The sequence below is a fragment of the Podarcis gaigeae genome (genome assembly GCF_964106915.1).
Source record: "Podarcis gaigeae genome assembly, chromosome: 2".
NCBI lineage: Eukaryota > Metazoa > Chordata > Lepidosauria > Squamata > Lacertidae > Podarcis > Podarcis gaigeae.
Window position 1 is genome coordinate 81,594,612 of NC_139679.1, and position 25,223 is coordinate 81,619,834.

A 25,223-nucleotide genomic window follows, 5' to 3' on the forward strand; every position below is an offset into this window, starting at 1 on the left:
CTCCACCTGCTGCACTGCTGTGGGGAACAAGCCCCTCTTGAGATGACCATGTAGTAAGATCTGGACTCCCTCCATTTAGATTCAGGTGTAAATATGTGAATAAATCATATTTTTAAAAGCTACTATAGCCTCCTCTGCATTCTCAGTTCTCCAAAGAAGCACAGACACTGGTTGGGGGTCAAGACCCCTGGAATCCCGTGGACAAGTGGCCAGTTACACTATAATCTATAATTGGTGTGCATAGATTTGGTCCTGCAGAGCTGGTTCTACACCACTCTCATTTCGGCACAGCCAGATTTAGGGCAGTGAGGGCAGTTCTCATGCACAGAATATAATAAAATTAGTAGTAGTAGTAGTAGTAGTAGTACCTACTCAAAGTTGGGGGTGGGGTGCACCCAGTTTTGTCCTCGCTCATGGCAACACATTACCAAAGCGCCCCCCCCCCCACAACTTCCCATCTTCAACCTTTAACTTTGAGGATGGAAGGTGGGAGTGAATTTGTAGGTATGAGGTTTATGTTCCATTTTACTCTCAACAACTGGACAGTCCTCCTCAGTTTTGTTTAATGCTTCTTCTCAGTGCCATGTAGATATCTGTGCTTAATTTGAAAGCTCTTTCCCCTGAACCTTCCATTTTAACTGGGTGAAGCTACACTTGTGATTGTGGGGGGAATGTGGTTGCGCTGGTAGTACGGGTTTTCCGTAAACAGTTGGTGGGGAGGGAGAACCTCACACTCTCCAGTCAGGACCCTGTTACCCCAAGTGCCATTGAGTGTGGGCTTCTCCTCCTCCTCCCAGTTGTTAATGGGGCCTAGTCTCTTCTCTATTAACTCCCATTGGAAAAGGGCACTCTCCCCATAAACTTGCAGGCAGAAGGGAGAAGATGCTGAACCTCAAAAACAGCTGGGGTGGGATTTTCTTCCCCATACAAGTTAGAGATTGCACTCTCCATTAACTTGAATTAACTGTCAGTGCACATAGGTTTTTTAACGGTGTCCTTTCAAGCACCACCTGATCCCCACGTGACTGAAGGCCCTCCTTCTTTTTAGTGCCCTTTGCATGCATTATAAGCAAGGCTGATGCCGTGTAGTATGTATGCAGTGCACCATGAGCGGCGATTCATTCGTGCAAAACAGCAGCACAGCAATACCTCTGCCACCAATGAAAGGGGCTTCATGTGGACCATACCTTACCTTTTCTGTATCGGTTCAGCCAACGAGTCATTTCTGTTTTGAATTTCCCATCTAGAAGTATAATATGTTATAAGCATCCCTGTAGCTTCCCCCTCTCTGTTCATCACTCTGTCTTCAAGTTCCTGTGGAAGAGCCATTCGATGAACAAAAACCCATCACAAACACTTCCCCTCCCGTGGTTTCCAGCCTATAAGCAGAGCCTGAACACAGCAGCACTCTCTCCTTCTGCGGTTTCCAGAAACTGGTGTTCAGAAGTACAGTGCCTCCAGCAGTGAAGGGAGAACATATCCATCAGGGTTAGGAGCCACTGATAATCTCTTCTTTCACAAATTTGTCTAATCCTCTTTTAAAGCCATCCAAGATGGTGGCCAGCAATGTCTCCAAAGCTTAATTATGCAGTGTGTGAATAAATACCTACTTTTGTCTATACCAGTATTTGCATCCCTGAGCCCCCTAAATGAGTCCATTTGAACACAAATAACATAATGCCTGAATTATTTTGAGCATCTGATGAAAGCTTTTGTTCACCAAAGGCTTTCAAGGGTTTGAGTTTAGGAATAAGCTTTCATTCTATCTGAAGCAATTGCAGCTTTTCGTCTGATGTTTTAGTTTGATTTTTGCCTTCAAACTGTTGTTTTGTTTTAATTGTATGCCAACTGCCTTGGTAAAGGTAAGGAAAGGGCCCCTGGACGGTTAAGCCCAGTCAAAGGCAATTATGGGGTGTGGCGCTCATCTCACTTTCAGGACGAGGAACCCAGTGTTTGTCCACAAAAAGCTTTCTGGGTCATGTGGCCAGCATGACTAAACCGCTTCTGGCACAACGGGACACTATGATGGAAACCAGAGCACACGGAAACACCGTTTACCTTCCCCCTGTAGCAGTATTTATTTATCTACTTGCACTGGCATGTTTTCGAACTGCTATGTAATGGTTCTAAGGGGTTGCTCGTGCGTAAGTTGCCGCCACTCCTGGCTAGGTTACCTGGTTGAACCCTTTCTGTCTGGACAGCCTTTCACTTCGTGGCTGTCTCAGTTGCTGGCAGAATCCGTCAGTGGGCATTTCTTGAACTTCTTCCAGCAAAGAAGTTTTTTGACTCCAAGTCTCCTCCTACGCTCTCTGCGCGGAAGTCTTCTGCGCAGGGAGGGTATGGGCAGCGGAGGACCCATGCTCTCCCCGCTGGTCTCCGGTGAAGAGTCCTGGAACCTCCTCTCCGATTCCCCCATCTGCCCCCCTTCTCCACTGGTGTTACGCTGATTTCCTTCCCCAGCAGATGGGCTGCCTCTCTCCCTACTGGGACCCTCTCCGGCATCCCTCTGGAGCCTTCCCTCCGCCTCTAGCTCCGATGGCAGTTCCCTGACATGCTAGGTTGGCAGGAGCTGGGACAGAGCAATGGGAGCTCACCCCGTTGCAGGGATTTGAAACGCCGACCTTCCGATCAGCAAAGCCCAAGAGGCTCAGTGGTTTAGACCACAGTGCCACCTATGTCCCCAGCTGCCTTGGACAGCCATATGTGGGAAAGGCAGGATAGAAATCTTTTAAGTAAACGGATGCCTTTAATATGGGCTAGCTGAGGTATGAGAAACTAAAAATAAAAGTTAGAAATGGAAGGTTTTCTCAGAATCTGAACAATGAAATCACATCTAAATTTGACATTTTTTTCTTAATTAAAAATCTTTATTATAATCCCCTCATATTTACTGTGAAAAAATACATTTCATGTATTATCTGATATGCTTATAAAAACAGAGGATAAAATAAATTCGCAGTCATGTTCATTTGTCCTTGTTGCTGTCAAAAACCTTCACAGGCAGCAAAAGTACAAACTGTTAAGAACAGAGATACAGAAACATATACCGGATATACGTGTTTCCTTGTTTTCATGATAGGATCACCTTCTTTTTGGGAAAGCAAATTGCAGAAATGGTTTGCTGTTAAATTCTGAGATGTAGTGTTTAATCTAAAAACAAAAAATCAGAATGCATTTTCAAATAACATTTGTCAGATCTGTTAAATCTGTCGATATTCTGACATTTATTGTAACTGATACATGGGAACAATGCAGTGATTCATTTCTATACAGTGTTTTAAGGCACATTCAGCAGGTATCTCTATTCACATTTGGCTTTGGTCCAGCAAATCCTTCGTTGCGTTTATGAGACTGCCTATCCAGGTAAATGAGTATCCATTGTCCCCTGCGGTTCCTTTTCATGCCCATAGACCTCGACAACATGTATCGTACTTATGGTATGTATGGCAACGTTATGCCCCGGTCCCAGCTGTCTACCAAGTGAACTGCTGGGTTTGGCTGGTTTGCTGTGTAAATCGTTTTCTCCAAAACAGCCGGTTTCTGTGATGCCTCCAGCCCATTCGTCATGGAAGCTGGAAAAGAAAAGAAATCTTTTAAAAATTTAGATGAAACTATAGCCTTGATATAGTATTGTCATTGGATTTCTCTCCCCTCCTCCCCCCCGCCACCGCAGTAAAGAAGTTGTCAATAAATAGCAGAGCAGATAAAAATCTAGACTACCCAATAAATATAGCACGCCTCACCCAGGTCTGCCAACCAAGGCCTGTTGTATGGTACCACAAGACAGGGAGTTGTCCCTTCCTTGGGAGGTTTGGTTACCTCCCTCACTGTTTAGATTTGCTTATCATATCTATACATAATTTTAATTAAGTTTTCTGTTTTACAATTTAAAATACTCATTTTACATCCTTTAGATGTCAATGACTTCCCTTCTTCTTTTTCCATGGTTCATTTTACATATCATAAATCCCTGAACGTTTTACAAAAACTATACCACTCAGTATTCCATTATTGCATCCATCAAAACTTGTTTACACTGTGTTGAACTTATCTTAATGCTGCCAGTGTTTTCAGCTGTATACAATTATTTATCATATATTCAATAAACATTTTCCAATCTTCTTTAAACGTATGTTCTTCCTGTTCTCTTATTCTATATGTTAAGTCTGCAAGTTGTGCATATTCTGTCAACTTAAGTTGCCATTTTTCTTTAGTTTGGACCTCGCATGTTTTCCATTTTGGGGCTAACAAAACATGGGCCACAGTAGTAGCATATATAAATAACCTTTTTTTAAATTAAAAAAGGAGGGAGGAATTTGCTTATTCATTTTGTTTACAGCAGATCTTACCAGCTTGCGTATACATTTATTTATAACATTCCTAGAGCTTGTATTTCCACCTTGTGGAGCTCTTCCTAGATCTGAGGCAAAGTTCGCAAACCAGAACACCTGCTTCTGGGTTTGCGGCGTTCAAGTTCCAAGTTGTTCATGAACTAAGATGCAACTGATAGACTATATGGAGCTAGCAGAAATGACTGGCAGAATCTGAGACCTGGGAGAAGAGGCTGCGGAGGAGGACTGGAAGAAATTTACAAAAATATTGCAAATTGTATGAGTGTTAAGAAAGATGCAAGATTATAAATAATATGGCACCATGAAGTTAGTTGAAAGGAATATGAAGATAAGTGAAAATATAAGAAAAGATAAATTTTGGATAAATATTATGCTAAAATTAAGCTTTTAAGGTTTGGGTAAAATTATCTAAAATTAAGGACACAATATTGGAAAATTATAAAATAAGAATTGAAATAAGGTGATAAACTGCTGTGTAAAGTTTGATAAACTTGGAACGCAGGAACGAGAGACGTGAGGAAGTCCAAAGAAGCGAAGAAAATATGGCTATTGTAAAGTTATATGTTATTTTGTTTGTTTTTTCTATTGTATTAAGAAAATCTTTAATAAATATCTTATTAAAAAAAAAACCAAGATACGACTGTACTAGATAAATACAAGTCTTTATTATTATTATTATTATTATTATTAATAATAATAATAATAATAGGTGTGTTGTGTAGGCTACTGGATTAGAGATCCCTGAAGCTATTTCTCAGAAGAGACATCCACTTTTTTCTCATATTAGCTTAGCACAGCCAAAGAGGAAATCAATATATTTCAACAAGAAGTACTGTAGAGGTGTGCAGATTGCTTAACAACTGCCGTTCAAGGGCAACACGTTGTAAAATACCCGGTTCAAAAGCAAGTACTTTGAGAAGCCACAGAAAAATCAAAGGATAAAGATTTTCCAACCAAACGCTGGAAACCGACATCCAACACAAAATTTTATTGACCTAATTTTTGACTTATAGGAATCAGCTTTGGAGAAGGGGGAAGGCCAAAGCAGTTACAGGTAACATTTTCCTTTAACCTGTATGTTGTCAAAGGCACGTGCTTCCCCTATTGTGTCATATACAGAATTCAATTTTCTTGAGGTAATAATACAAGTGGTTGCAGGTCAAAAGCCAAAGTGATAGAATGACAAGGGAGGAAGGAAGGCAAGAAGATAAAGATTACTTCAGGGGAAAGGTGTGGTTGCTTTCTGCATTTATATCTGATTGCTAGATACCAGGTGACACATAAAAACTACTTTTATTATCAAGGCCTCTGTCAGGAGGTGTTTTTTAAAAAGAAAGAACCCTTCCAGATAGAAGCATTTTTTTTATAAAAAAAAAGTTACGTTCTCTTTACACTACAGTTGCTTTCCAACTTCTATAATTGATCCCAGAGTGATAGTGTTCTCTGAAGCTTTATGTCAGAGTGTTGAAGAGTCTTTTGGAGAGTGTCAAAGAAAACAAATGATATCTGGATAAACGATGCCCTTTGCATGTGGCTAGATAGTGTGCAAATGCCACCAAGGAGTAGATATGAAAACCTTGATAAATTCGAATTGACTCAAATAACAACAATCTGACACAGTATGATTTGTCCACTGCAGGTATAGACACTGGAAGTTGTGGGAGAGGAGGGAGATAGGAATGTGTTTTCACAAATTTTGACCCCACCACATGCACGCAAAATCTTGTTTCCCTCAGCCATATCATTGGTTCCTTTTACTGTCAACTCTTTATAGCAATCGCAATGCAGTGTACCATTATATTATATGCACTTGCATTCTGTTGAAATCAAGGCCACTTCTGCACATCTAACTCAGTGCCCGGTTCTGCTCAGTGTCTAAAGGAAATTGCCTGGCCAAATTCTTCACTTGCATCAGCATATAAAATCCTAGTAACAATTTCACCTGTTAGAGGTTAAGAGACTCCCCTGTCATCATGGGCTATGACTCTGCTGAAGAGATAAGCAACTAGTTGTGCATTAATGTCTGGTGCCCAGGTTGCACATCCCCACTGGTAAAAAAAGGAAAAGTCTCCACTGTGCTTGAAGGGGTGTAAGGCTCATGGGATTAATGGCACATATAGAGGGAATGTGAACATGTGATAAGATTTGGGGGCAACATGAGAGAGATCATGAAATGGCAGGCTGGAAGGACTCATATTCCAGCTCTTTAAAGAGAGATGCATGTATGGGATATTGTGAAATATTGCCACACCTGGTGACTTTGATAAAATATGGCATCCCTTTATCAGAAGGATGGTTTCATAGACCACCGCAAGCTTGGATACTTGTATGAAAAGGAACGCTAGGATTTCTTAAAAAATGCCCATGGACACTAAGAGGGTGGAAGTGCTGTATGTGATGTATTATTTGCAGTCTTTGGCCACTCTGATAGATCATTGTTCATTCTTCTCAACACTTTGATAAGTCTATTTGGTTTTTAAAAATGCATTTCTCCATTTCATTAGTGTTCTGATGAGAATCCACATGAACACCCATATCAGCAAATGCATGCAGAAGGCTGCATTCATAAGCAGATCTGTCTTGCTGGATCAGCGGGAGGCTGTCTTATTTTGTTGTTGTGTGCAGCTTTGATCTCCGTTTGCATCCCTCCATTCATTATACAACAGATAGAAAAAGACAAGTGATCACCAGTTGAGTTCAGAAGAATCAACTTAATTCCCCTTTGTGTTGTTCCTAATGATAATAATGCGAACAGGACTTGTAATAAGACTTCAGCACTGTAAGACACAACAAGTATGCTCTTCTGTTTCCTGATTGACATTGGAAATTGCTTTGCACGGGAATTTCTTCTGAAAGGTGGTGGGTAGAAATTTTCGCTTGTTACAATGCACAACATTTTGGTGGGAATAATGCAGCTGTTGTGGAAACAATAATGACTTGAATATGACAAAGCATACAGAGTACAATGTTTGCAACAAGATTTTATAACATAATTTCATGGTTGTAATATAACTAAAATTTATCTTAATCAAAGGGTTTGGGAAGAGTATACCAAAAGCCCTATTTATTTTGAGCATTTATCCTGCATTTTTATCTTGTGAACCACCCTGATATATTTGGGTGAAGGGTGGTATATAAATTTAATGAATAATAAAATGATAATATTAATATCCAGAGTTCAAATCATCCGGATTTCACTAGGTGATGGCACAGCCAAAAGAAGTTCTCCTGCAACTCACAGGGGCAAATGCTCCTCTAGATCAGTGTTTCCCAACCTTGTGCCTCCAGATGTTTTTGGCCTACAACTCCCATCATCCCTAGCTAGCAAGACCAGTGGTCAGGGATGATGGGAGTTGTAGGCCAAAAACATCTGGAGGCACAAGGTTGGGAAACACTGCTCTAGATTATGGAATCCCAAGCCGTTTGGGGCTTTAACCCAAGCACCTTGAATTAGGTTCCACTACAAGCAGCCCGTGCAGATCTTTCAAGCACAGTGTTCTATGATTTCATGCAGCTGTGCTGATCAGCAATCTCTCAGCTGCATTTTGCACTACCTGCAATTTCGGAACCCTGTTCAAAAGCAATCTCACAAAGATCACATTGTCATAGTCAACTCTGGCACATGGATTACTGTACTAAGGTATCCCTGTCCCTCAACAGCCAGAACTAGGAAAGCAGCCAAACTGGGAAACAGATGCTCTGCACCACCACAGCCATGAGCCTCCAGCAGCAAGGTTCAAGGAAGAACCCCAGACTACGCACCTGATCCTTCAGGGGTATGCAATGCCATCCAGAAGATCATTCAAATCTCAGACCAGATCTACAACACCTCCATCTTGTCAGAAGCCAACTTCAGTTTATTGGCCCTGATCCAATTCACTGACACCCCAAACTCTGACTTAGCACTTGAGCAGCTTCTCCTGACTCTTACGGAAAAGGGAGCTGGAGCTGGATGTTATCAGCATACCAATGACACTTCATCCCCAGTCCCTTGATAATCACTTCAAACGGCTTCATAACTATCATAAATAAAACGAGGGGCAAGCTGGATCCCTGTGAGACCCCACACCACAATTGCCATGGGGCTGAGTAAAAGTTCCCAAAGCTACTCTCTAGAATTGGTCCTGGAGCCAGTGGCATAGCGTGGGGGGTGCAGTGGGGCCCGGCCACACCGGGTGCAACATCTGGGGGTTAGGGTTAGGGGGCGCAAATCCATGGGTTAGGGGGAGCAAATTACTTGCCTTGCCCCGGGTGCTGACAACCCACGCTACGCCACTGCCTGGAGCTAGTGGCAGAACGACCAGAATCTCATATCTTTTGATTCCCAGCCCACAGAGCTGATCCAGGAAGATACTATGATATTTAAGTCTGTTGCAAGATGAGGGGAATTAGCAGGGTCACACTCTCCACATCCTTCTCCCAATACAGACAGATCATCAGTCCGGATGACCAAAGCTGTTTCATGCCAAAACCAAGTCTGAAGTTGGATTGAAAAGCATCCAGCTAATTGGCCTCCTTTAAGTATGCCTGGCACTAAACAGCCACCACCCACCCTTTGGGCTCTCAAAGAGGATATGAAGGCTGGATAGCTCAGCTGGTGAGAGCATGAGTAACTGGGTAGAAGTTGTCACACACTTCTGGGTCCAGAGAGTGCTTCTTGAGGAATTTAACTGGGACTAAGCCCTGTTTTGTGGAAGAAAAGGAGAATATATTTTTTGAGTAGAAGCAATAAAGTTAGCGCCTGCAGCCATGTTCATGCCCAGCTGGCTGCCCTATAACAAGAAAATGCTTTTGAACATAAGAAGAAAGGAAGGATGCTGCAATGCCCAGCTGCAGTGATTAGTATCTGCCCGAGTGGGCCCTCTTTTGTCCATGATGGCGCAGATGTTGATCCCATCATCTGCCAACTTCCTGAGATCCAGCCCCAGCTGCGCTGCAGCAGACTGGGCAAGGACTTGGTGAAGGCAAAGGATGGAATCATCAGGTTAAAAAGAAATCCCCATGCCTTCTAGGAACACCAAGTAGCATCAAGCCTTAAAGGGCACCAGAGGACAAAAACCCTCTGAACACAGAGGGAAAAAGAGAATTTTGATATTTGTGACAAAAAAAAAACAAAAATTTAAATGCAGCTTAACTTTCTAAAGTTAACTTTCCCATCTTTTCCCTTACAGTACACCATCTTGAAAAATACATTTGACCCTATTTCACAAAGATTGCAACCTTTACAAAAAAAATTAAGTTGCTACCAATTTGACAGCCTACTCCCTCAATTTGCCCCCACAATGCTGCTAAGTACTGAGGTGTTGAAGCCTACTCATAGCACTTTAACTGTCATATATATATATATATATATATATATATATATATAGTTTAAGCACATGTTAATTCTTGGTTAATTTATGAATTTTCTGCCAAAGGATACATCAATGGCCACCAGCTTAGATGTCTTTAATAGCTGACTAAAACTTAGTGCAATCCTAAGAGCAGAAAATCTGGCCAAAGGCCTGTCTAGGCCAGCATCCTGTTTTCACAGCAGCTAACCAAATGCCTATGGGAACAAGCAGGGCCTGAGCACAACAGGCCTCTCTCCACTTTGTGGTTCCCAGCAACTGCTATTCAAAGGCTAGGCCTACTCATAAGTAACTCCCTCTTCATCAGATATAACCTGTACAGTCCTATATACGTAGTTTGGGCCAGGTTCGACTAAATAGCTGTGTTAGTGGGAGCCACTGCAATGAGTCCCACTAGTGTAATGGGACTTTCCACACGTCTCACTTCTGTCCCCCTGTTTCCTCCTCAATACTGCTTGGGAAGGTCAGGAGATCCGCCCAGAACACCCAACAGGAAGGAGGAGAGGAGATTGTTCTATCAAGCAAGCAGAAACACGTGGGCTGATGGAACCACTGCCTTAGTGTGACATTGAATTCCACACTTTATATTCCTACCATAAATATAAAAAATGGAGAGATCAGTTCCCTAATTTGACTTTGCACTTCTTTCCCCTAAATTGTGGCTATGCTTTTTTTTAGCTCTTTAAGGGGCTTGTGTCGATGTCTGTGCTAAAAGCACTGTGTAGATACCCAGGTAGCATGTTCATACTCTGTGTCAGTGCAGTGGTTTCACTGACATTTGCCCACAGTTAACAGACAAGAGTGTTTATTTGAGGAGCAGTAAAACAAATTCAAACTAAACTGAAGTGTGGGATGAATTAGGAAGACCTACTAATCTCTGAAACCTATTCCCGGTCAGTTAATACCTCTGCTTCCCACCCTCTCCCTCTCTTGCAACAGTCCTCTGACATAAATTCCAACCATCACGCCAACTGTCATTCTAGTCTCTCTACCGTTTCCACCTCCCACTTACCCCTAATCTTCCATACTCCAAGTGATCTCCACCCTCTGACCCCAAACATGGTCGACTCCCTTATTTTTTGCATAGCCTCTCGCAGGCAACAGCCTATTTCATTGTGTACATTTATTCCTTCCTTTCCAAATGCAGCCAAGATATTGCTGTTTTGTTTTTGTTTTCCCCCTGGATGCTCACTTTGCTTGTTTTTGCTAAACGGGCCACTTGCTTGTTAAGAGATTTTCCCTTTTTTGTTCATAACACACAGCGCTAAAGCATTCTGAATCAACGCTTCAGAAAAGCCACAGCATCTCAGTCCTTCAGAGGCAACTTCTAAAAATACCCAGTAAATACTTCTGTAGGAGTGCACCAATTAGCAGCCCTACACACACACAAAAAAAGATTTTTCATGAAAATACACGCCAGCTGCTCCTAATGGAAAAAACGCAGCCTCTTACACCTAGAGTCAAATGCACAGCCTTTACAAGTCACCCAGCAATTAGTTCACTGAACCAGGGCTTTTTCCCCATTAGCATTTCAGCTAGATAAAATTGTGGCAAAGTGGGGAATATTGAGCCTTTGAAAAGTGGGATGGTGTGCAGCGTGTGTGTAGCATTCAAATCTTCTGAAAACAATCATGCCAGAAAATATATAAATATAACAATACTCAGCATCTATAGCTCTGAAGGCCAAACTAGATTAACATTCCTCAGCTTAGGAAACTACTTTATGCCATCAGATGATTTACCCATCTAGTCCAGAATTATCCACTGTTGAGGGTCTTAAGCAAAAATTGTTTACACCATCATCTGCTTAGCTGGTCCTTTAAAACTGGAAATAGTAAGGACTGGACTTTGGGCTTCTTGTATGTGATGCCCTGCTCCTAAAATCTTTCTCTGAATATCTCTTTACACGCTTTGGTTAAAAGTAGGAATGGCTGGGGCTCTTGTCTTACCCACCTCCTCTCTTCAGCTAATAGAAGCTTTGGGACACAGTTTCCACTGGAATATCCATTGGAGTGGAGAGAGAAATAAATTCCTCCTGCCAAGCACCAGCTCTCAAATCCAAATCACACCTGTTCCATGGCTGCTTTGACCAAAGGGGAAGAAAACATGACATTGCCAGCCTCCCACATCACACTGAGTTTGGCCCTTTAGAAAATGCATGTCTCTTACTTGAACAGACTGGATGTCAAATGCAAAACATTTTCTTTAGGTTCTTGTTTGCATTTGTCCCACATGCTCAACAGCCATTGCCTCAAGAGGTAATGGAAAGAAGAGCCATTTCTGAACACTGGGCAAGGAAAAAGCTTTCGGTTTGTCAAGGGCAGATATGGGCCCTCTCTATCTGGCTCTTAAAACTCTTCCCACCCTGTTCCTTGAGTGTTTTTTGCCTAGGTGGGATGCATCCCCGAGCTCTGATCATGCCTCTGGCTTCCCTGGATGGATGGAGGGGCATGTGAGGCTGTATAGGAACTAGCCTAATGTACAAAATCACATTTGTTGCTCCACCCACTTTTGCCTTTAGCCCTGCCCACCCCTGGAATGTGTCCCTTGAGGTGAAAAAGGTACCACACTCTTGGTCAAGGGGAACTTGGCTAGAAAAGGGAAGTGTCTGACTTTCAATGTAAGAAGTCCAGCTCAGTCTTTTCAGAACAGCACCGCCTGTAGGCCCAGGAAGGGATTTCCTGCAGTGAATGAATGTGCAGCCAACTCCATAACATGATGCTTTTTCACACGACAGCCTTAGATTTCAATGGCGCAACCATGTGGTGAAAATCAGAACTGAGGGAGGGAGGACAGGGACCTTGAAAAACAATGTGTTACAATGACACTTCATTTGTTGTCTTCCAATTTCATTTGTTATATAATGTATTACAAGGCTGCTTCAGACTGCACTTACCCTGCAAATTCCTCTTTACTGTCTTGCTATTTGCAATAATTTATGTGTTCAGGATGAAGAAGAAGATTTGATTCTGTCTAATTCATTACAAAACAAATGTCCCTTAAGTGATGCACAAAGCTGTCAACCCATTTGTCAGCTTCAAGGCATGCCACATAATACATTGGACCCATGGCTGTTAAGTCATTTAGTGAATATAGATTTGCATTCAAGAACCTACTACATTGCCCAAAAGAGTTAGGCATTTTTGATTAATGGGCCATAGGCTGGCCCTACCATTAGGGAAAATGAGGTTCCAACTCAAGCAATGAAGTAGGGACAGGGTGTGCAGCAAAAGGCTCTTGTCCAGTCTCATGTAGGCACCTTCAACTATTTCTGTCCACTAGAACCACCACCATCTCCCAGGGAATCACCTTAATAGAAGACCTTAACAGACTGGAGAACTGGGCCCAAACTAACAAAATGCATTTCAATAGGGACAAATGTAAGGCTTAGCATTTAGGCAGGAAGAATCAGCTGCACAAATATAATATGGGGGACACTTGGCTTACCAGTAGTACATGTGAAAAGGATCTACGGCTCTTGGCGGACCACAAACCTAACATGAGTCAACAGTGTGATGCAGCAGCAACAGCAGCAAGGGGGGGGGAGGTAATGCAATGCTCCAGGCACCTGGCATCTGGCCCCAAAAATTTTGCACAGATGGAAATGTGGCCCATGGACTGAGGTCTTCCCACCCCTGGTTTAATGCGATATACAAACCAGGGCAAAGTGTGCAGAGCATGGACTCAGCCTAAGACATGCCTTTCCATAACACATGAATGGAGCTATAGGAGAATGACAGGATGGAGCCAGGAAGTGTGGCTTTGTTCATCCCTTCATATCCCTGAAACTGAGTGAGGGCTATAGTAAAACAGTCTGTGCTCCACAGAGATTAGCACAGAACAGAGACAGAGCCGTAGCTAGGTGATCTTGCGCCCCTGGCAGAACTGTCCAGATTACGCCCCCTAGGGAATGTGGCACAGAAAAAAATAGGGGGAAACAGGGCCCCCGCATATCATATAAATACCCTCTATTTAAAACATTTTCTTAAGAGGCTATAATTGATATTTTTATTTATAGACATATTTATGGAAATATTTTTAGCAGATTTTGCGCCCCCTCCTTGCCTGTGCCCCTGGCGGGGGCCTTCCTCACCACCCCCTAACTATGGTAGAGATTCTGAGATTTTAGTGAAACAGACTGTTGCATGCCAAGTATTTGCTGCTTTATATATTTTATTTGTGTGTTTAAATGGAAAACAACTGTCCTGCTTAGTAAACAAAATGGTACAAATTCCAGAAATGTAAATATGGACTGCATATTCCTCTAATCTCAGCACTTCATTACACGCAGGTGTCTAAAATTAAAAGCAAGCTCTTAATCCTTTTGACGAAGTGCCTTAGGATATAATCACTGTGTAATTAGCTTTTTAAGTATAAGTAAAACCCCTCAAAACTCAAAAATTGATTAAGTAGCCACTAGACTTTGTACCAAACGTACCATTTCCCGTGTTTTTTTACAGGTGCATCACACTAGTTTAAAGCTAGCGATAAACTATACAGTAATTAATTGAATTTGCTGTGGTCTATCCTGCACTCTTTTAAAAGCCAAGCTAATGCTTTCACTAGAATCTGCTATCAAAAGTAATTTTTAAAAATATCTCACCACCATATGAAATGAGAGGTTTTAATTTATTTGTTTATTCTTTTGTTTATGTTATTTATGTGCTGCCCAATGACAAAAGGTTCTCTGAGATTTTAAAGGGTCTACTCTGAGTATGATTTAGTTGGCTGTCCCCAATATAATACAATAAAAAGACAAGAATGTAAAACGTGGCATTAGAACTTCAGGTAAGATCAGGAGCAGAACAGAGAGCAAAGAACAAAAATCAACAAAGCTAAAACAGAGTTGAAAGTGACAAGATTAAAAAAAAGCAGTGGCACCGCGTTTACAAAGATCCTTTCACTTTTAGCCACCTGCCAGCTCAGTGGGCTGAGACATTTCAATAAAGGCCTCAGGTGAAGACCTCAGGTTTGGGCAAGGAAATGTGGGCTTGCAATACATAGCTCATTTCCGTTTTTGTATGTCAAATAGCAATGGGACACGTCCATGCCCCAGTCACAGATTTGATCCTAAGGAGGGAGCTAAACACTGGAGAGTTGCCACTGCAGCCATTCACACTGTTGTGGTCACTGGCATCCATCTGTCTTAAGAGGCAATGGAGTGTGCCTCTGGGGATGAAGTCAAACCACTGCGTTAGCAGCTCCAGGCTCCAAGCCTAGGCAAGTCTGTATGGAGGTCCTGAGCTGCCTAGATGACAAGACACCCCTTTTGGCCTCACTGATGTGGTCCGAAAGAAAGCAGAGCATGTCGCAGCAGCTTGGCTGGAGGTGCCAGAATAATGCATACAAAGCGCCATCCAACCATCTCAGGGACTCCACTCCGGAGTGGTGTAGGGCAGGCATAGGCAAACTGGGCCCTCCAGATGTTTTGGGACTACAACTCCCATCATCTCTGACCCTGACCACTGGCTAGGGATGATGGGAGTTGTAGTCCCAAAACATCTGGAGGGCCCAGTTTGCCTATGCCTGGTGTAGGATTTACTCCTCAGCCTTTTTTTCCTCTCCCAATGAAATCACACAAGGCAGCAAAGATTTAGGATCAGAGTTTTCTTGACTGTTGGACCCACTATTGGTCTTGTCCACTCCATCTGCCAGAGCCTGTCTTTGCACACAGGGCAAGTCCCTAACTCACTGAGTGTTTGAGACCCATCAGCGACTCTCACCTGGTTTAGCTGGCCAGTCAAAGCCATTCCCAGGGTGGGGCCGCTATCGCATGCTGGCAGCTTCTGGGCGCCACAAGTGAGACCTGAGTGCAGGGTAGGAATCAGAAGTGGACAAACTATCCCAGAAGGAGCCTGACCTGCCCCACCAGAGGTACTACTCCGTCCCTAACACCCCATACACCCCACTATTCACACTAACCACATTTTAAAAAAGCAATTCCACCAGAAAAAAATGGGGGCCTAAAAGGAAAAACAATGTGCAGTTCCAGGGATGGCTACTAGAAAACAGGAATGGTTGGTGCATGGTGGAACCTAGCAGTAGGGTTCCTGCTTTGCAATCAGCAGGTCCAGATTTCATCCTTGGCATCTCTAGTTAAAAGGATCAGGCAGCAACTAATGAGAGAGACCTGTGCCTGAGACCCTGGAAAGTGGCTGCCACTCACAGCAGACAACAGATGGAAGAAAAAGTCTGACCTAGTACAAAGCAGCTAATGTGGTACTGCTGATGCCAAGATAACCCCCAAGGAGATCCCCAACAACTTAAGAACTGTTAAGAGAGCTCCCTGTGCTATGTAGACCAGAGTCTGCAGGCTAGGGGATTTCCTGCAAAATGTTGCAGTGCATGAACACATATGTTGATGTACTTTCCTGTGCTGCAGCACAAGGCTGTGCTGAGCAAAGCAGTGCCCAGGATTGGCCTATGAGTCAGAATCGGGCATCCGTCAAAGCAGAGGAGCTGAATTGAATGTACCGTAATTTATTTGCATTATCTCCTCCGACCCTCTCAGCCCGAGTGTTATTGCAACATGCATCTGCCATTTAAACTGTTCACTCTCTTCCAGCTACTAGCAGCAAAAAAAGCAGCAGTAATAAATTCAAAAACAAAGAGTGGAATATCCGACAATAAAAACAATTGCTATTATGGGGTAGCTTATAGAGCTCAGCTCCCTGCTGCTCTAAATATATCTCCTTCCCAGAAAAATTGCAGACTGCATCTACACTCTTTATTCAACCAAATAAAACCTCCACAACAAGTAAAACAACTCCTTAAAAAACCCTAAATTAGGAGTAGACACACTGCCTTCATGGGCAGCCTTCCAGGGGCTGCAAGCCCGAGGTAATGGGGCAGCCGGAGGCAAAGAAGTGGGCAGGGCAAGGAAGGGGACTCTGGTTTTTGGATAGGGGCTGCATTTGAGTCACACAGGTCAGCAGTTTCTACATACAAATCTCTCCATCTGGGCAAGCAGCAGGGACACATTCCTGCCAAGCAAATTCACTTCAGGATGGTGTGGAGCAGAGCAGGTGCGGAATGTGGCCTAGGAAAAGTGCTAAAGACCAGTTAATAAGGCTTGACAGGATGGAATTGGCCCAAGGTTCCCCACCAATCCCCTCAATGGAAATGAAGGCATTGCCCTTGTTATGTATTGAAGTTCTCACCCAGGCCACCAGGAGTATTGTGTATGTAGTTTTCACTCAGGTCCACGTCAGTTATTTTAGGCGGGAAACCCTGGGTTGTTCTTGCTACAATGTTGACAGCCAGCTGCCTATAAAAGCAGGCCAGCTGAGCTGTTTGCTGTTCAGTTTCTATTCCAGCTTACAAAATAAAGAGCTGCTTGGAGAAATCGCTGTGTCGTCTGTCATGTCTACCCACTATTCAACAGCCCTACTGTTGTTGTCACTCAGGGGCACTAAAGACTGGCCTGCCTCCTTAGCCAAGAATGGAAGAAGAGGCAAATGACATTAGTTTTTTAAAAATATATTGCTTTAAGTTGGGGTCATAGAATCCTAGAGTTGGAAGAGTCCACGAGGGCAGGAATCTTTTGCCCAACATGGGGCTCAAACCCATGACTCTGTCTCATGCTCCACTATATGATAAAGGGCTTTGTATGAACACCAGAGAAGTCAGTCATTTGCCGCTGTCTAGTACAGGGGTCCACAGACTTCAAGAATTGGTTCAGACCCTGATTTGGCAAACAGCCCACCTCAGTTCAAGGTACTTTGTAGACTGTTCAATGTGTTAAAGAGTTTTGGTCTTGCAAAGCTGCATAACCCAGTACCCTGGGCTACCTTACCTGCAGAAGCCTCGGTTGTCATACGCCATATTACTACCATCATCAAATACTGGCTTATTCTTTATTTTGTTATTGTTGTTATTTCTGCCTTTAAAACCAAAGTAAGCCGCTTGCATGTTTTCCAGTTCTTCACTTCTGAGCTGGTACCATAGTTGCATATCCCTGTAAAAATGGACACAGAGGAAAGGATAAACATGGGCGGCAGCAGTGTCGTTAGCCAGGTAGGTGACTGAGCTAAAAAGGTTTCAGTAGCACAGGCAAAGAGCAAAGCAAAGCAGAGTTTCAAAGGAAGGACACCCAAATATGAAGAGCACCCATGAAAGGAGACCACGTGACATCAACAGGCAGAAAATAAATAGGAAACAGTATTAAATCTGCAGGAGATACTTTCAATTTTTTATTTTTACTGCCATTCCTTTTTTTCTGCTACTGCTTTAGAAAGTATACACCCATCATGTAGACACGTATGGGACTGTGAATGAGTGACAGGGGGACGGGGAGCTTTGCATGCTCCTTGAGCTCATGGTAGCTTTTGACACCATCAGTCACACTATCAGGACTTCTGGAACAGCTGTGGAATTTGGACGTGGGTGGTTTTATTGTGTGTATTTGCAATTGTAGCAAACAACTAATAAATCTGGAAAATAATAATACATATTATTAAATAATATCAGGGTGGGTAAAGGTGCCATTTGGGAAGCAGGAAGTGTTTAAAATAAGCTAAGAGCTTGTTGCTCTGTCGCAGCTCCTGCCAACCTAGCAGTTCGAAAGCATAACAGTGTGAGCAGATAAATAGGTGCCACTGCAGCGGGAAGGTAAACGGCGTTACTGGTTTCCATCACGGTGTTCTGTTATGCCAGAAGTGGTTTAGTCATTCTGGCCACATGACCTGGAAAGCTGTCTGTGGACAAACACTGGCAACCCTCGGCCTGAAAGCGAAATCAGTGCCACAATTCCATAGTCGCCTTTGACTAGACTTAACCATCCAGGGGTCCTTTACCTTTCACCTTTTAAGAGATTGTGAACATGACAACCGCTGGGAGCAGAGCAAGTTGCCACATGCATTAACGAAGTGTCATTGCAGACAGACAGATGGGACAACTTTCACCAGAGTTCCAATAGCCACATTTAGATTACTTTTAGAAACTTTTACTGCGGTTTTCTGCAATAAACGCAGGAAAATTGCCACCACAAGACAAACTTCTGATTTTGAATCAAAACAGTGTTTTGTTTTGGTTTTTTTACCTTTGGCATACAGACTAAACCCACCTCCCAAAAGAAGATCTTCATGTGTGTGAGGAGGCTGCTTGTAGTGGATAAGAATGGGAAGGATCCAGCAGGGTACTAAGGATCCTTAGTATCTAATCCATTAAATGCTTGCATAAACAAGAATTTGGCATTTGGGAAAGTCCAATACAGTTCTCAGGAGATGTAAGAACAAAAGACAGGTGTCAAAAACCCTTCAATTATATAATATGGAAGCACTAGTATTTCAGAAATTAAAGTATAATTGCCATTATCTGCCTTCCTGAACAGCACTTATATAAATAAGCTGTGCTGCTGTCACTGGCTGTTTCCAGCTAAAAAAATAATTTAATTGGTTTCATGGTTTTCCTTCTTTTACATTAAAGCACTGACAATCCACCTGTTGCCCTCTCACTACGGACCACAGACCTATATTTGCAGGATATAATACTGATAAACTTCCTCCTCATACATAATAGTTAAATCTTTAACAAAAGGGACACATCTCTCACCCCTCCATGGTTCAGTCAGGTGATAGAATTAAAAGTCTGTTCTTTTTCTTGGTAATATTTGTGAGTTCTTTGCTTCTGCCCTATCTACATTATTTAAAAATCAAGGTGTGTTTGTGGCCTTTGTACGACCCTCACAAATAGCAATGGAGATTATAAGAAAATGGGCTACACATAACATTTGCCGGCTGGAGATGCCACTGTCTTCCCCTTTCCAGCTACAAAAATTGTATACAGAAATTACACTCCACGTCTCTTGAAGAATCTCCCACCCCTCCTCTTTCCCAGGCCATACCCCTAAACTTTGGGCCCCTCCTTGGGTATTTCTGCCTGGTTAGAATGTGTTATTGAGCTCTGATAATGGCTTCTCCTTGGCTGGATTAAGGATAGAGAGGGGTTTGAGAATAATTTGGCATATATTGCTCCACCCACTCTTTCTTCTGGTCCTGCCTACCACTTGAATGTGGCCCCCAGAAGGTTGCTTAGAAGGGACTGTGGCCCTCAGGCTGTAAAATGTTTTCGGTCCCTGCTCAAGAAGCTTCTCCTGAAATTATTCCTATTATAAATTAAATTTGTTACTCACTTCATCTTGCCCAGGGCAATTCATCTGTCCCTTTTTTAAGCCAGTTCCTCAAGAAAAATTGTATGTGTGTGTGTTTAGGGTTGTCATATGTCCTCTTTTTCCAGGACACATCCTCTTTTTCATGGGTAGAGTCGTCATACCGATCCATAGTTAAAAGTAGAAGCCGGCAAATTTGTCCTCTTTTTTGCTCTTCAAAATATGATAACCCTAGCAGAAACTACTGTATAAAAGGAAAGCATACATTTGTTGGTCCAGCCACTTTTGTCTCTGGCCCTGCCCACCACCTGTGTGTGGCCTCCAGAAAGGAATGAGGCCCTCCGTCTGTAAAGGGTCGCCTGGCCTAGTCTAAAATTTGTTACTACAGGACTCAGCTGCTGCTACATCGGGGCTCAGAACCATTCTGTGGAAATGAAAATGGTGGTGGTTATTGCAGTAGTTTGCCACGCACTTCTCTTCACAGTGCCAGGCTGAGTACTGCTGCTCTCCAAATATATATATTAATATGTATTATATTAAAGGGAAGTCAGTGACCAGCCTCAGCTGCATGGGAGCCCAACATTTGCTTCCCTAAGCACAGTCCTAATGTCAGGCCTGCTCTCTTCCACTGACCCTGCCTATGATTTTTCAGCATGGTGTAAACATTGTTTCCAAGGCAGCAGCAGGAGAAGAATGGCTGCTGATATGGCAGGGAGTGTTGCACAGATTGGACGAGTCGTGGCTTCCTTGAGGTATGCTGCCTCTCCCTAGACACAGCAAACACTGGGGTACCATCACTAGAATCAAGCTGAGAAGCTGTCAAAATCAAACAATGCTTTAAACACTTGTTTTGTTATCAGTTATTTCAGTTTCACAGAGCCAAAAATGATGTGCAATGCTAGCACATAACTGACTTTCTTCCCCTCAGCAAAGTACATCCCCAAATTTTCAGACACTGTAGCATGGGAAACCAAGGGAATCTTCCACTTTGCACGTCCATATTACACCAACAACAACATTGCAGAGGGTTGAACTAGATGGCCCTTGGGTCCCTTCCAACTCTACAATTCTACAAGTACAGCAAAAGTCTCAAAGAAAATCAGCAGTAGAACAATAACATGCTGTCTCCCATATAGTTGAGCCTTCAAGTTACCTCTCTTAAACCTTTCCCCTGAAACGACTTTCCCTGCCAAACATGACATACCTTTGAGCTCTTCTTCTCTCACTTTTCTTAACACACTTGATAAGACAGCAGGTTAAAAAAGCCATCGACATCAGCAGAATAATGGCGCAGCTCACAATGGAGGCAATGACGGCAACTTTAAATCCAAAGGTTTCGTATTTGGATACGGCTGCAATACAGCAAACACAGTCAGAGATTGACATCCGCCCTGATATCTACCTCCTTTGTATTCCTGCTAATGAACCCCTCACTTTAGTATGCGCTGACAAGTGGAGTGTTTTGGCTTCAGTTCAACCTGGGAGCATCTCAAGGCAGACTATTTAAAAGCATCCTATTTATAAGTGAGCAATGAAATACTCACAAGTAACTTGGCACAGTAACTAATCCTGCGGAGAAGAAGAAGAACGGAAAAAGGAGAGAGAGGGAAGCACTCTGTCTATATGCACAGCTGGTGGCACAGGCCTGGCGCCAGGGACTGGCATTGTCAGGCACCCTGCCCAGAACCATGCCTCAATAAGGGTCCCGTCACCAATTCCTGGAGTCTCCTGGTTGTGCTACTGCCCTTCTTCCTGCTGCTGAGTGTTCACCTTCCATCTCCAAGAAAGCAAAGAGCATGTACCTTGTCTTCTTCCTCTAGATTCTAGAAGGCAGTGCTGATTGGGCCCAGAGGGAACAGCCAACCAATCAGCAACAGCGGCAAGAAAAGGAAGTTAAAGTACTCAGCAAGGAGGGCACTGATAGAATATTTGCCAATATAGCCCATCAAATTCAGAACCGACATGGCCAGGGCTGGCCCAAGACATATTGCTGCCTGAGGCAAAAGGCAAGATGCCTTTCCATGAACAGAAGTTGACTGAACTGGCAGCTGAATCTTACTTTGGCACTCGTGATGGGATAGCATCCCCCATACACCTGAAGCAGCAGGTCAGCATAGGCAGTTCATGAGAAAGATACATCTCTGCCTTCCGACAGAGCAGAATGGACAGGTGGCTCAGGAGAAGCAGGCAGCCGCCGCCGCTGCCCCACATCACCTGCTGCCTAAAGCAGTTGCCTCATTTGGCCTAATGGGAGGGCCGGCCCTGGGTGCTGTTGTGGCACGCCAATCCAAACACAGCCTACCGGTTAGGTCTTTGCAGCCTGTTCAGTGCTAGATTGTTTCTTTATTCTTTCATTCCTAGGGAGGGTGGTGGTGGGGACACTAGGATGTTTATGAAGCCCTTGGTCGGACACCACATAAGTGGGTCGCATGCTGTACAGTCTTGAATCAATACAATGCATGCATTTGAATTTTTAAAGGAATGACATTAACAAATCCTAGAGCTACCAAAAAAAATGGTTGGGGGAGGGAATGATGGGAGGCAAACCTTTAAAGAAGTTAATGGTTAGGACAGCTCTTTAATTTAATTGTATACTTCGCCTGGCAGCTGATATTTAACGGGTTATGTTTATGGATAACAGCGTCAGGGTTCATCTTCCCAGCAAGCAAAGCTATAACGCTGCTCAGGGTCACACTTTTTCAAGTCTAAGGAGGTGCAAGAGATTTTCTATTATCAATGCAATATTGGTAGACATACTTGCGATGCTTCAGCACACCAAAGAATAGGGAGCAGGAAGGATCAAGGGACAAACAATAAGAAAAGTGATACTCCTAATATTAGAAAGGAACAGGGCTAGCTGTGAGGCACAGACAGGTAAGCAGCAGTCACTGTCTGCTGTGCCATCCTCCTGGCAGTTTCACATATTACATTAAGTTAGAATAATTCCTAGGGCTGTTTCTTTCTGCTAGATCTTTCTGGATCTAGGTAGATATCAGGCACATGTGAATAATCTTTGGTTCTGCTATATCACCTGCTGCATCCGCTAAAGTCAGCACACAAAACTAGGCACACTTGATGGCTTGTACGAGGGTGGTTTGCCCCAGGTGGTTTGGGGGGGTGACAAGAAGGCACCCCGTGGGGGCCGCGGCCATCGCGCCGCCGCAGCCACATGTGGAGGATCCTCTGACTAGGGTCCTCTCTCTGAAGGGCTATCAGATGAGAATCTTCTATTTGATGGGCTGTCCACTCTAGCTGTGGTTTGAAGTTCAAGAACCGTAAGAAGGGAGATCCAGGGCCATGAACATATTGGCCCTCAATAGTGATATCAGACTAAGCAGCCCACAATCTACAGGTACACCAGAGTGCAAAGAAAAGGAGGAACAGAACTGAGTACAATGTGCATATTGATTTATTTGAATAAGTGGATGTCAAGACTTTAACATGGGGCTCAGATATTTAGGTAATATCTTATTAAGGCACCTTCCAAAGACGGCTTTTATACTCTTTAGAGCAGCAGTGTCTTGCTGTGATTGGAAACACAATTAACCAGGAATGCACCACCGTGGTTCAGCTTTGCAAGCAAATTTCTGATGAGTGGGCAAGCCACGCAGTCCCTTGTCATTTTAAAATTAGATGTGGATGCACTTCCGGTCTATTTAGGATTGATAGCAACTTGCTGAAATCCTATGGCTTGGCTGCAGCCTCTTTTCCCCCAGTTGGACCATTACCACTGATGTAATAAATAAGAAAAAGCACAGAGTGAAAAGGGGCTAATATTGTTGCCATTTAAGGCCCACTGTCAATGTGACAGCCTCTTCTTTCTGCTATCTACCGGCAGTAGCCTAATTGCGCTTTACAGAACTATCCATATTTTAGGAGATGAATCAATTTCCCCCTCAAAAGCCTAGCATTAAATTAAAGAGAGCGAGCAAGAGCTATTCACAGACAAGTTATATAAAAAATCAGCCTGATTGGTCAGACCGGCAGTTTTCTGAGAAAGGGTACAGAACATGTCTCACAGTTGCAAAAATGAAACAAGTACAAGCGCAAGCATTTATATCCCTCATAAAGCTCTCCACAAGCCTTTCTTTGATGGTAGCTGGTGGTATCAGAATGTGACTCAAGTATTCTTGCACATGGTAGTACCATATGTTTCCATCTATAAGACGCCCCCTATTTTGGGGGCTTCAACATTTAGAAAATAGGGGGGATTGAGCTTTTGGGGAGGATTATTGGGGGGGGGGGATGTTGAAAATGGCTCACCTGCCAGAATGCAGCACACAACTACTCGCGTCACTTACAATTGCTGCTTATGATCTCGGGCTCGCACTTCGTTCTGACGGGTGTGCGATTTTTGGCATCTGCCCCCCCTCCCAACAATCAAGTGGCCAATCACTGCTTAAAAACTTCGGCTTGCGCTTTGTTCCAGTGGGTGAGCGATTTTCAGCATTGGCCGCTTGATTGTTGTGGGGGGGAATCCCGAAAATCGGTCACCCACCACAATGCAGCACACAACCACTCGCTTCGCAGCTGCCTGATCGCTGCCATTAGCTATTCTGTTTGCCGCTGCGGCAGCCAATAAACAGCTGCCTTTGTCGCAGCAAGCGGGAGCGTGATTGGTGGCCGCTGGCAGCGATCAGGGAGCTGATAGGTGGTTTCTGCGACGCAAGCGGCAATTGTAAGTGACGCGAGTGGTTGTGTGCTGCGTTCTGGTGGGTGAGTGATTTTCGGGAACCCCCCCCCCCCGCCGCAATCAAGCAGCTAATCGCTTACAATCTCAGGTTCGTGCCAAAAAACCATTCGCACGTTCCCCCTCAGCACTACCCGTGTATAAGATGAGCCTAAATTTTGAACCTCATTTTTGGGTCAAAAAAGCTCGTCTTATACACGGAAAAATACAGTAACAATCATTCATTATCTCCGTACACATCCATCATCAGCTTTGCCAGTGTTATGGATCAACTTGGAAAAGATAAGGTAAAAGAATTGTCCAAATCAGTGGGGGGGGGGGGGGAAATACTTACGTTTACAAGAAGGAATGTCTGCTGTCCACTGTGTGCTGTTTCCTTTCCAAATGCATGTGACAACCCCTTGTCCAATCAGCTGGTGTTCTGCAGAACACTGGAATGTTATTACTGTGCCAACGGTGGTACCATTGCCATGGATTATCTGTGATGTGCCAAGGTGAGGTGGGAATATTCGGCTGCATTGTCCTATTAAAAGGAGAGAGTAAATAGCTGCTATGCTTTTATCAGCGTGTACCTCCAGCAGACCTGAAACATCTTTGGCATTAGCCCATTCCCGTATTACCATCAGATTAAAATGGCCATTAATATCTGGTGCAGAACAGTGAAGACACACATGTGCACTATAATCCCAAAATTCCTGCATTCAGATCAACTCAATAGCACA

General features: G+C 43.5%; 1 protein-coding gene across 1 annotated transcript in view; it reads right to left on the reverse strand.

The window, feature by feature from the left end:
* Positions 1 to 2,845: 2,845 nt before the first annotated feature.
* SUSD3 (sushi domain containing 3) overlaps positions 2,846 to 25,223 on the reverse strand; it is a 49,731-nt gene continuing 27,353 nt past the window's right edge. The window contains exons 2-5 of the mRNA XM_083727080.1: positions 24,836 to 25,024; positions 21,016 to 21,163; positions 17,499 to 17,660; positions 2,846 to 3,572 (exon numbers count right to left, since the gene is read on the reverse strand). Of these exons, the coding sequence (XP_083583206.1) occupies positions 3,356 to 3,572; positions 17,499 to 17,660; positions 21,016 to 21,163; positions 24,836 to 25,024 (716 nt within the window). The 3' untranslated portion in view covers positions 2,846 to 3,355. The remainder of the gene's footprint in view (positions 3,573 to 17,498; positions 17,661 to 21,015; positions 21,164 to 24,835; positions 25,025 to 25,223) is intronic.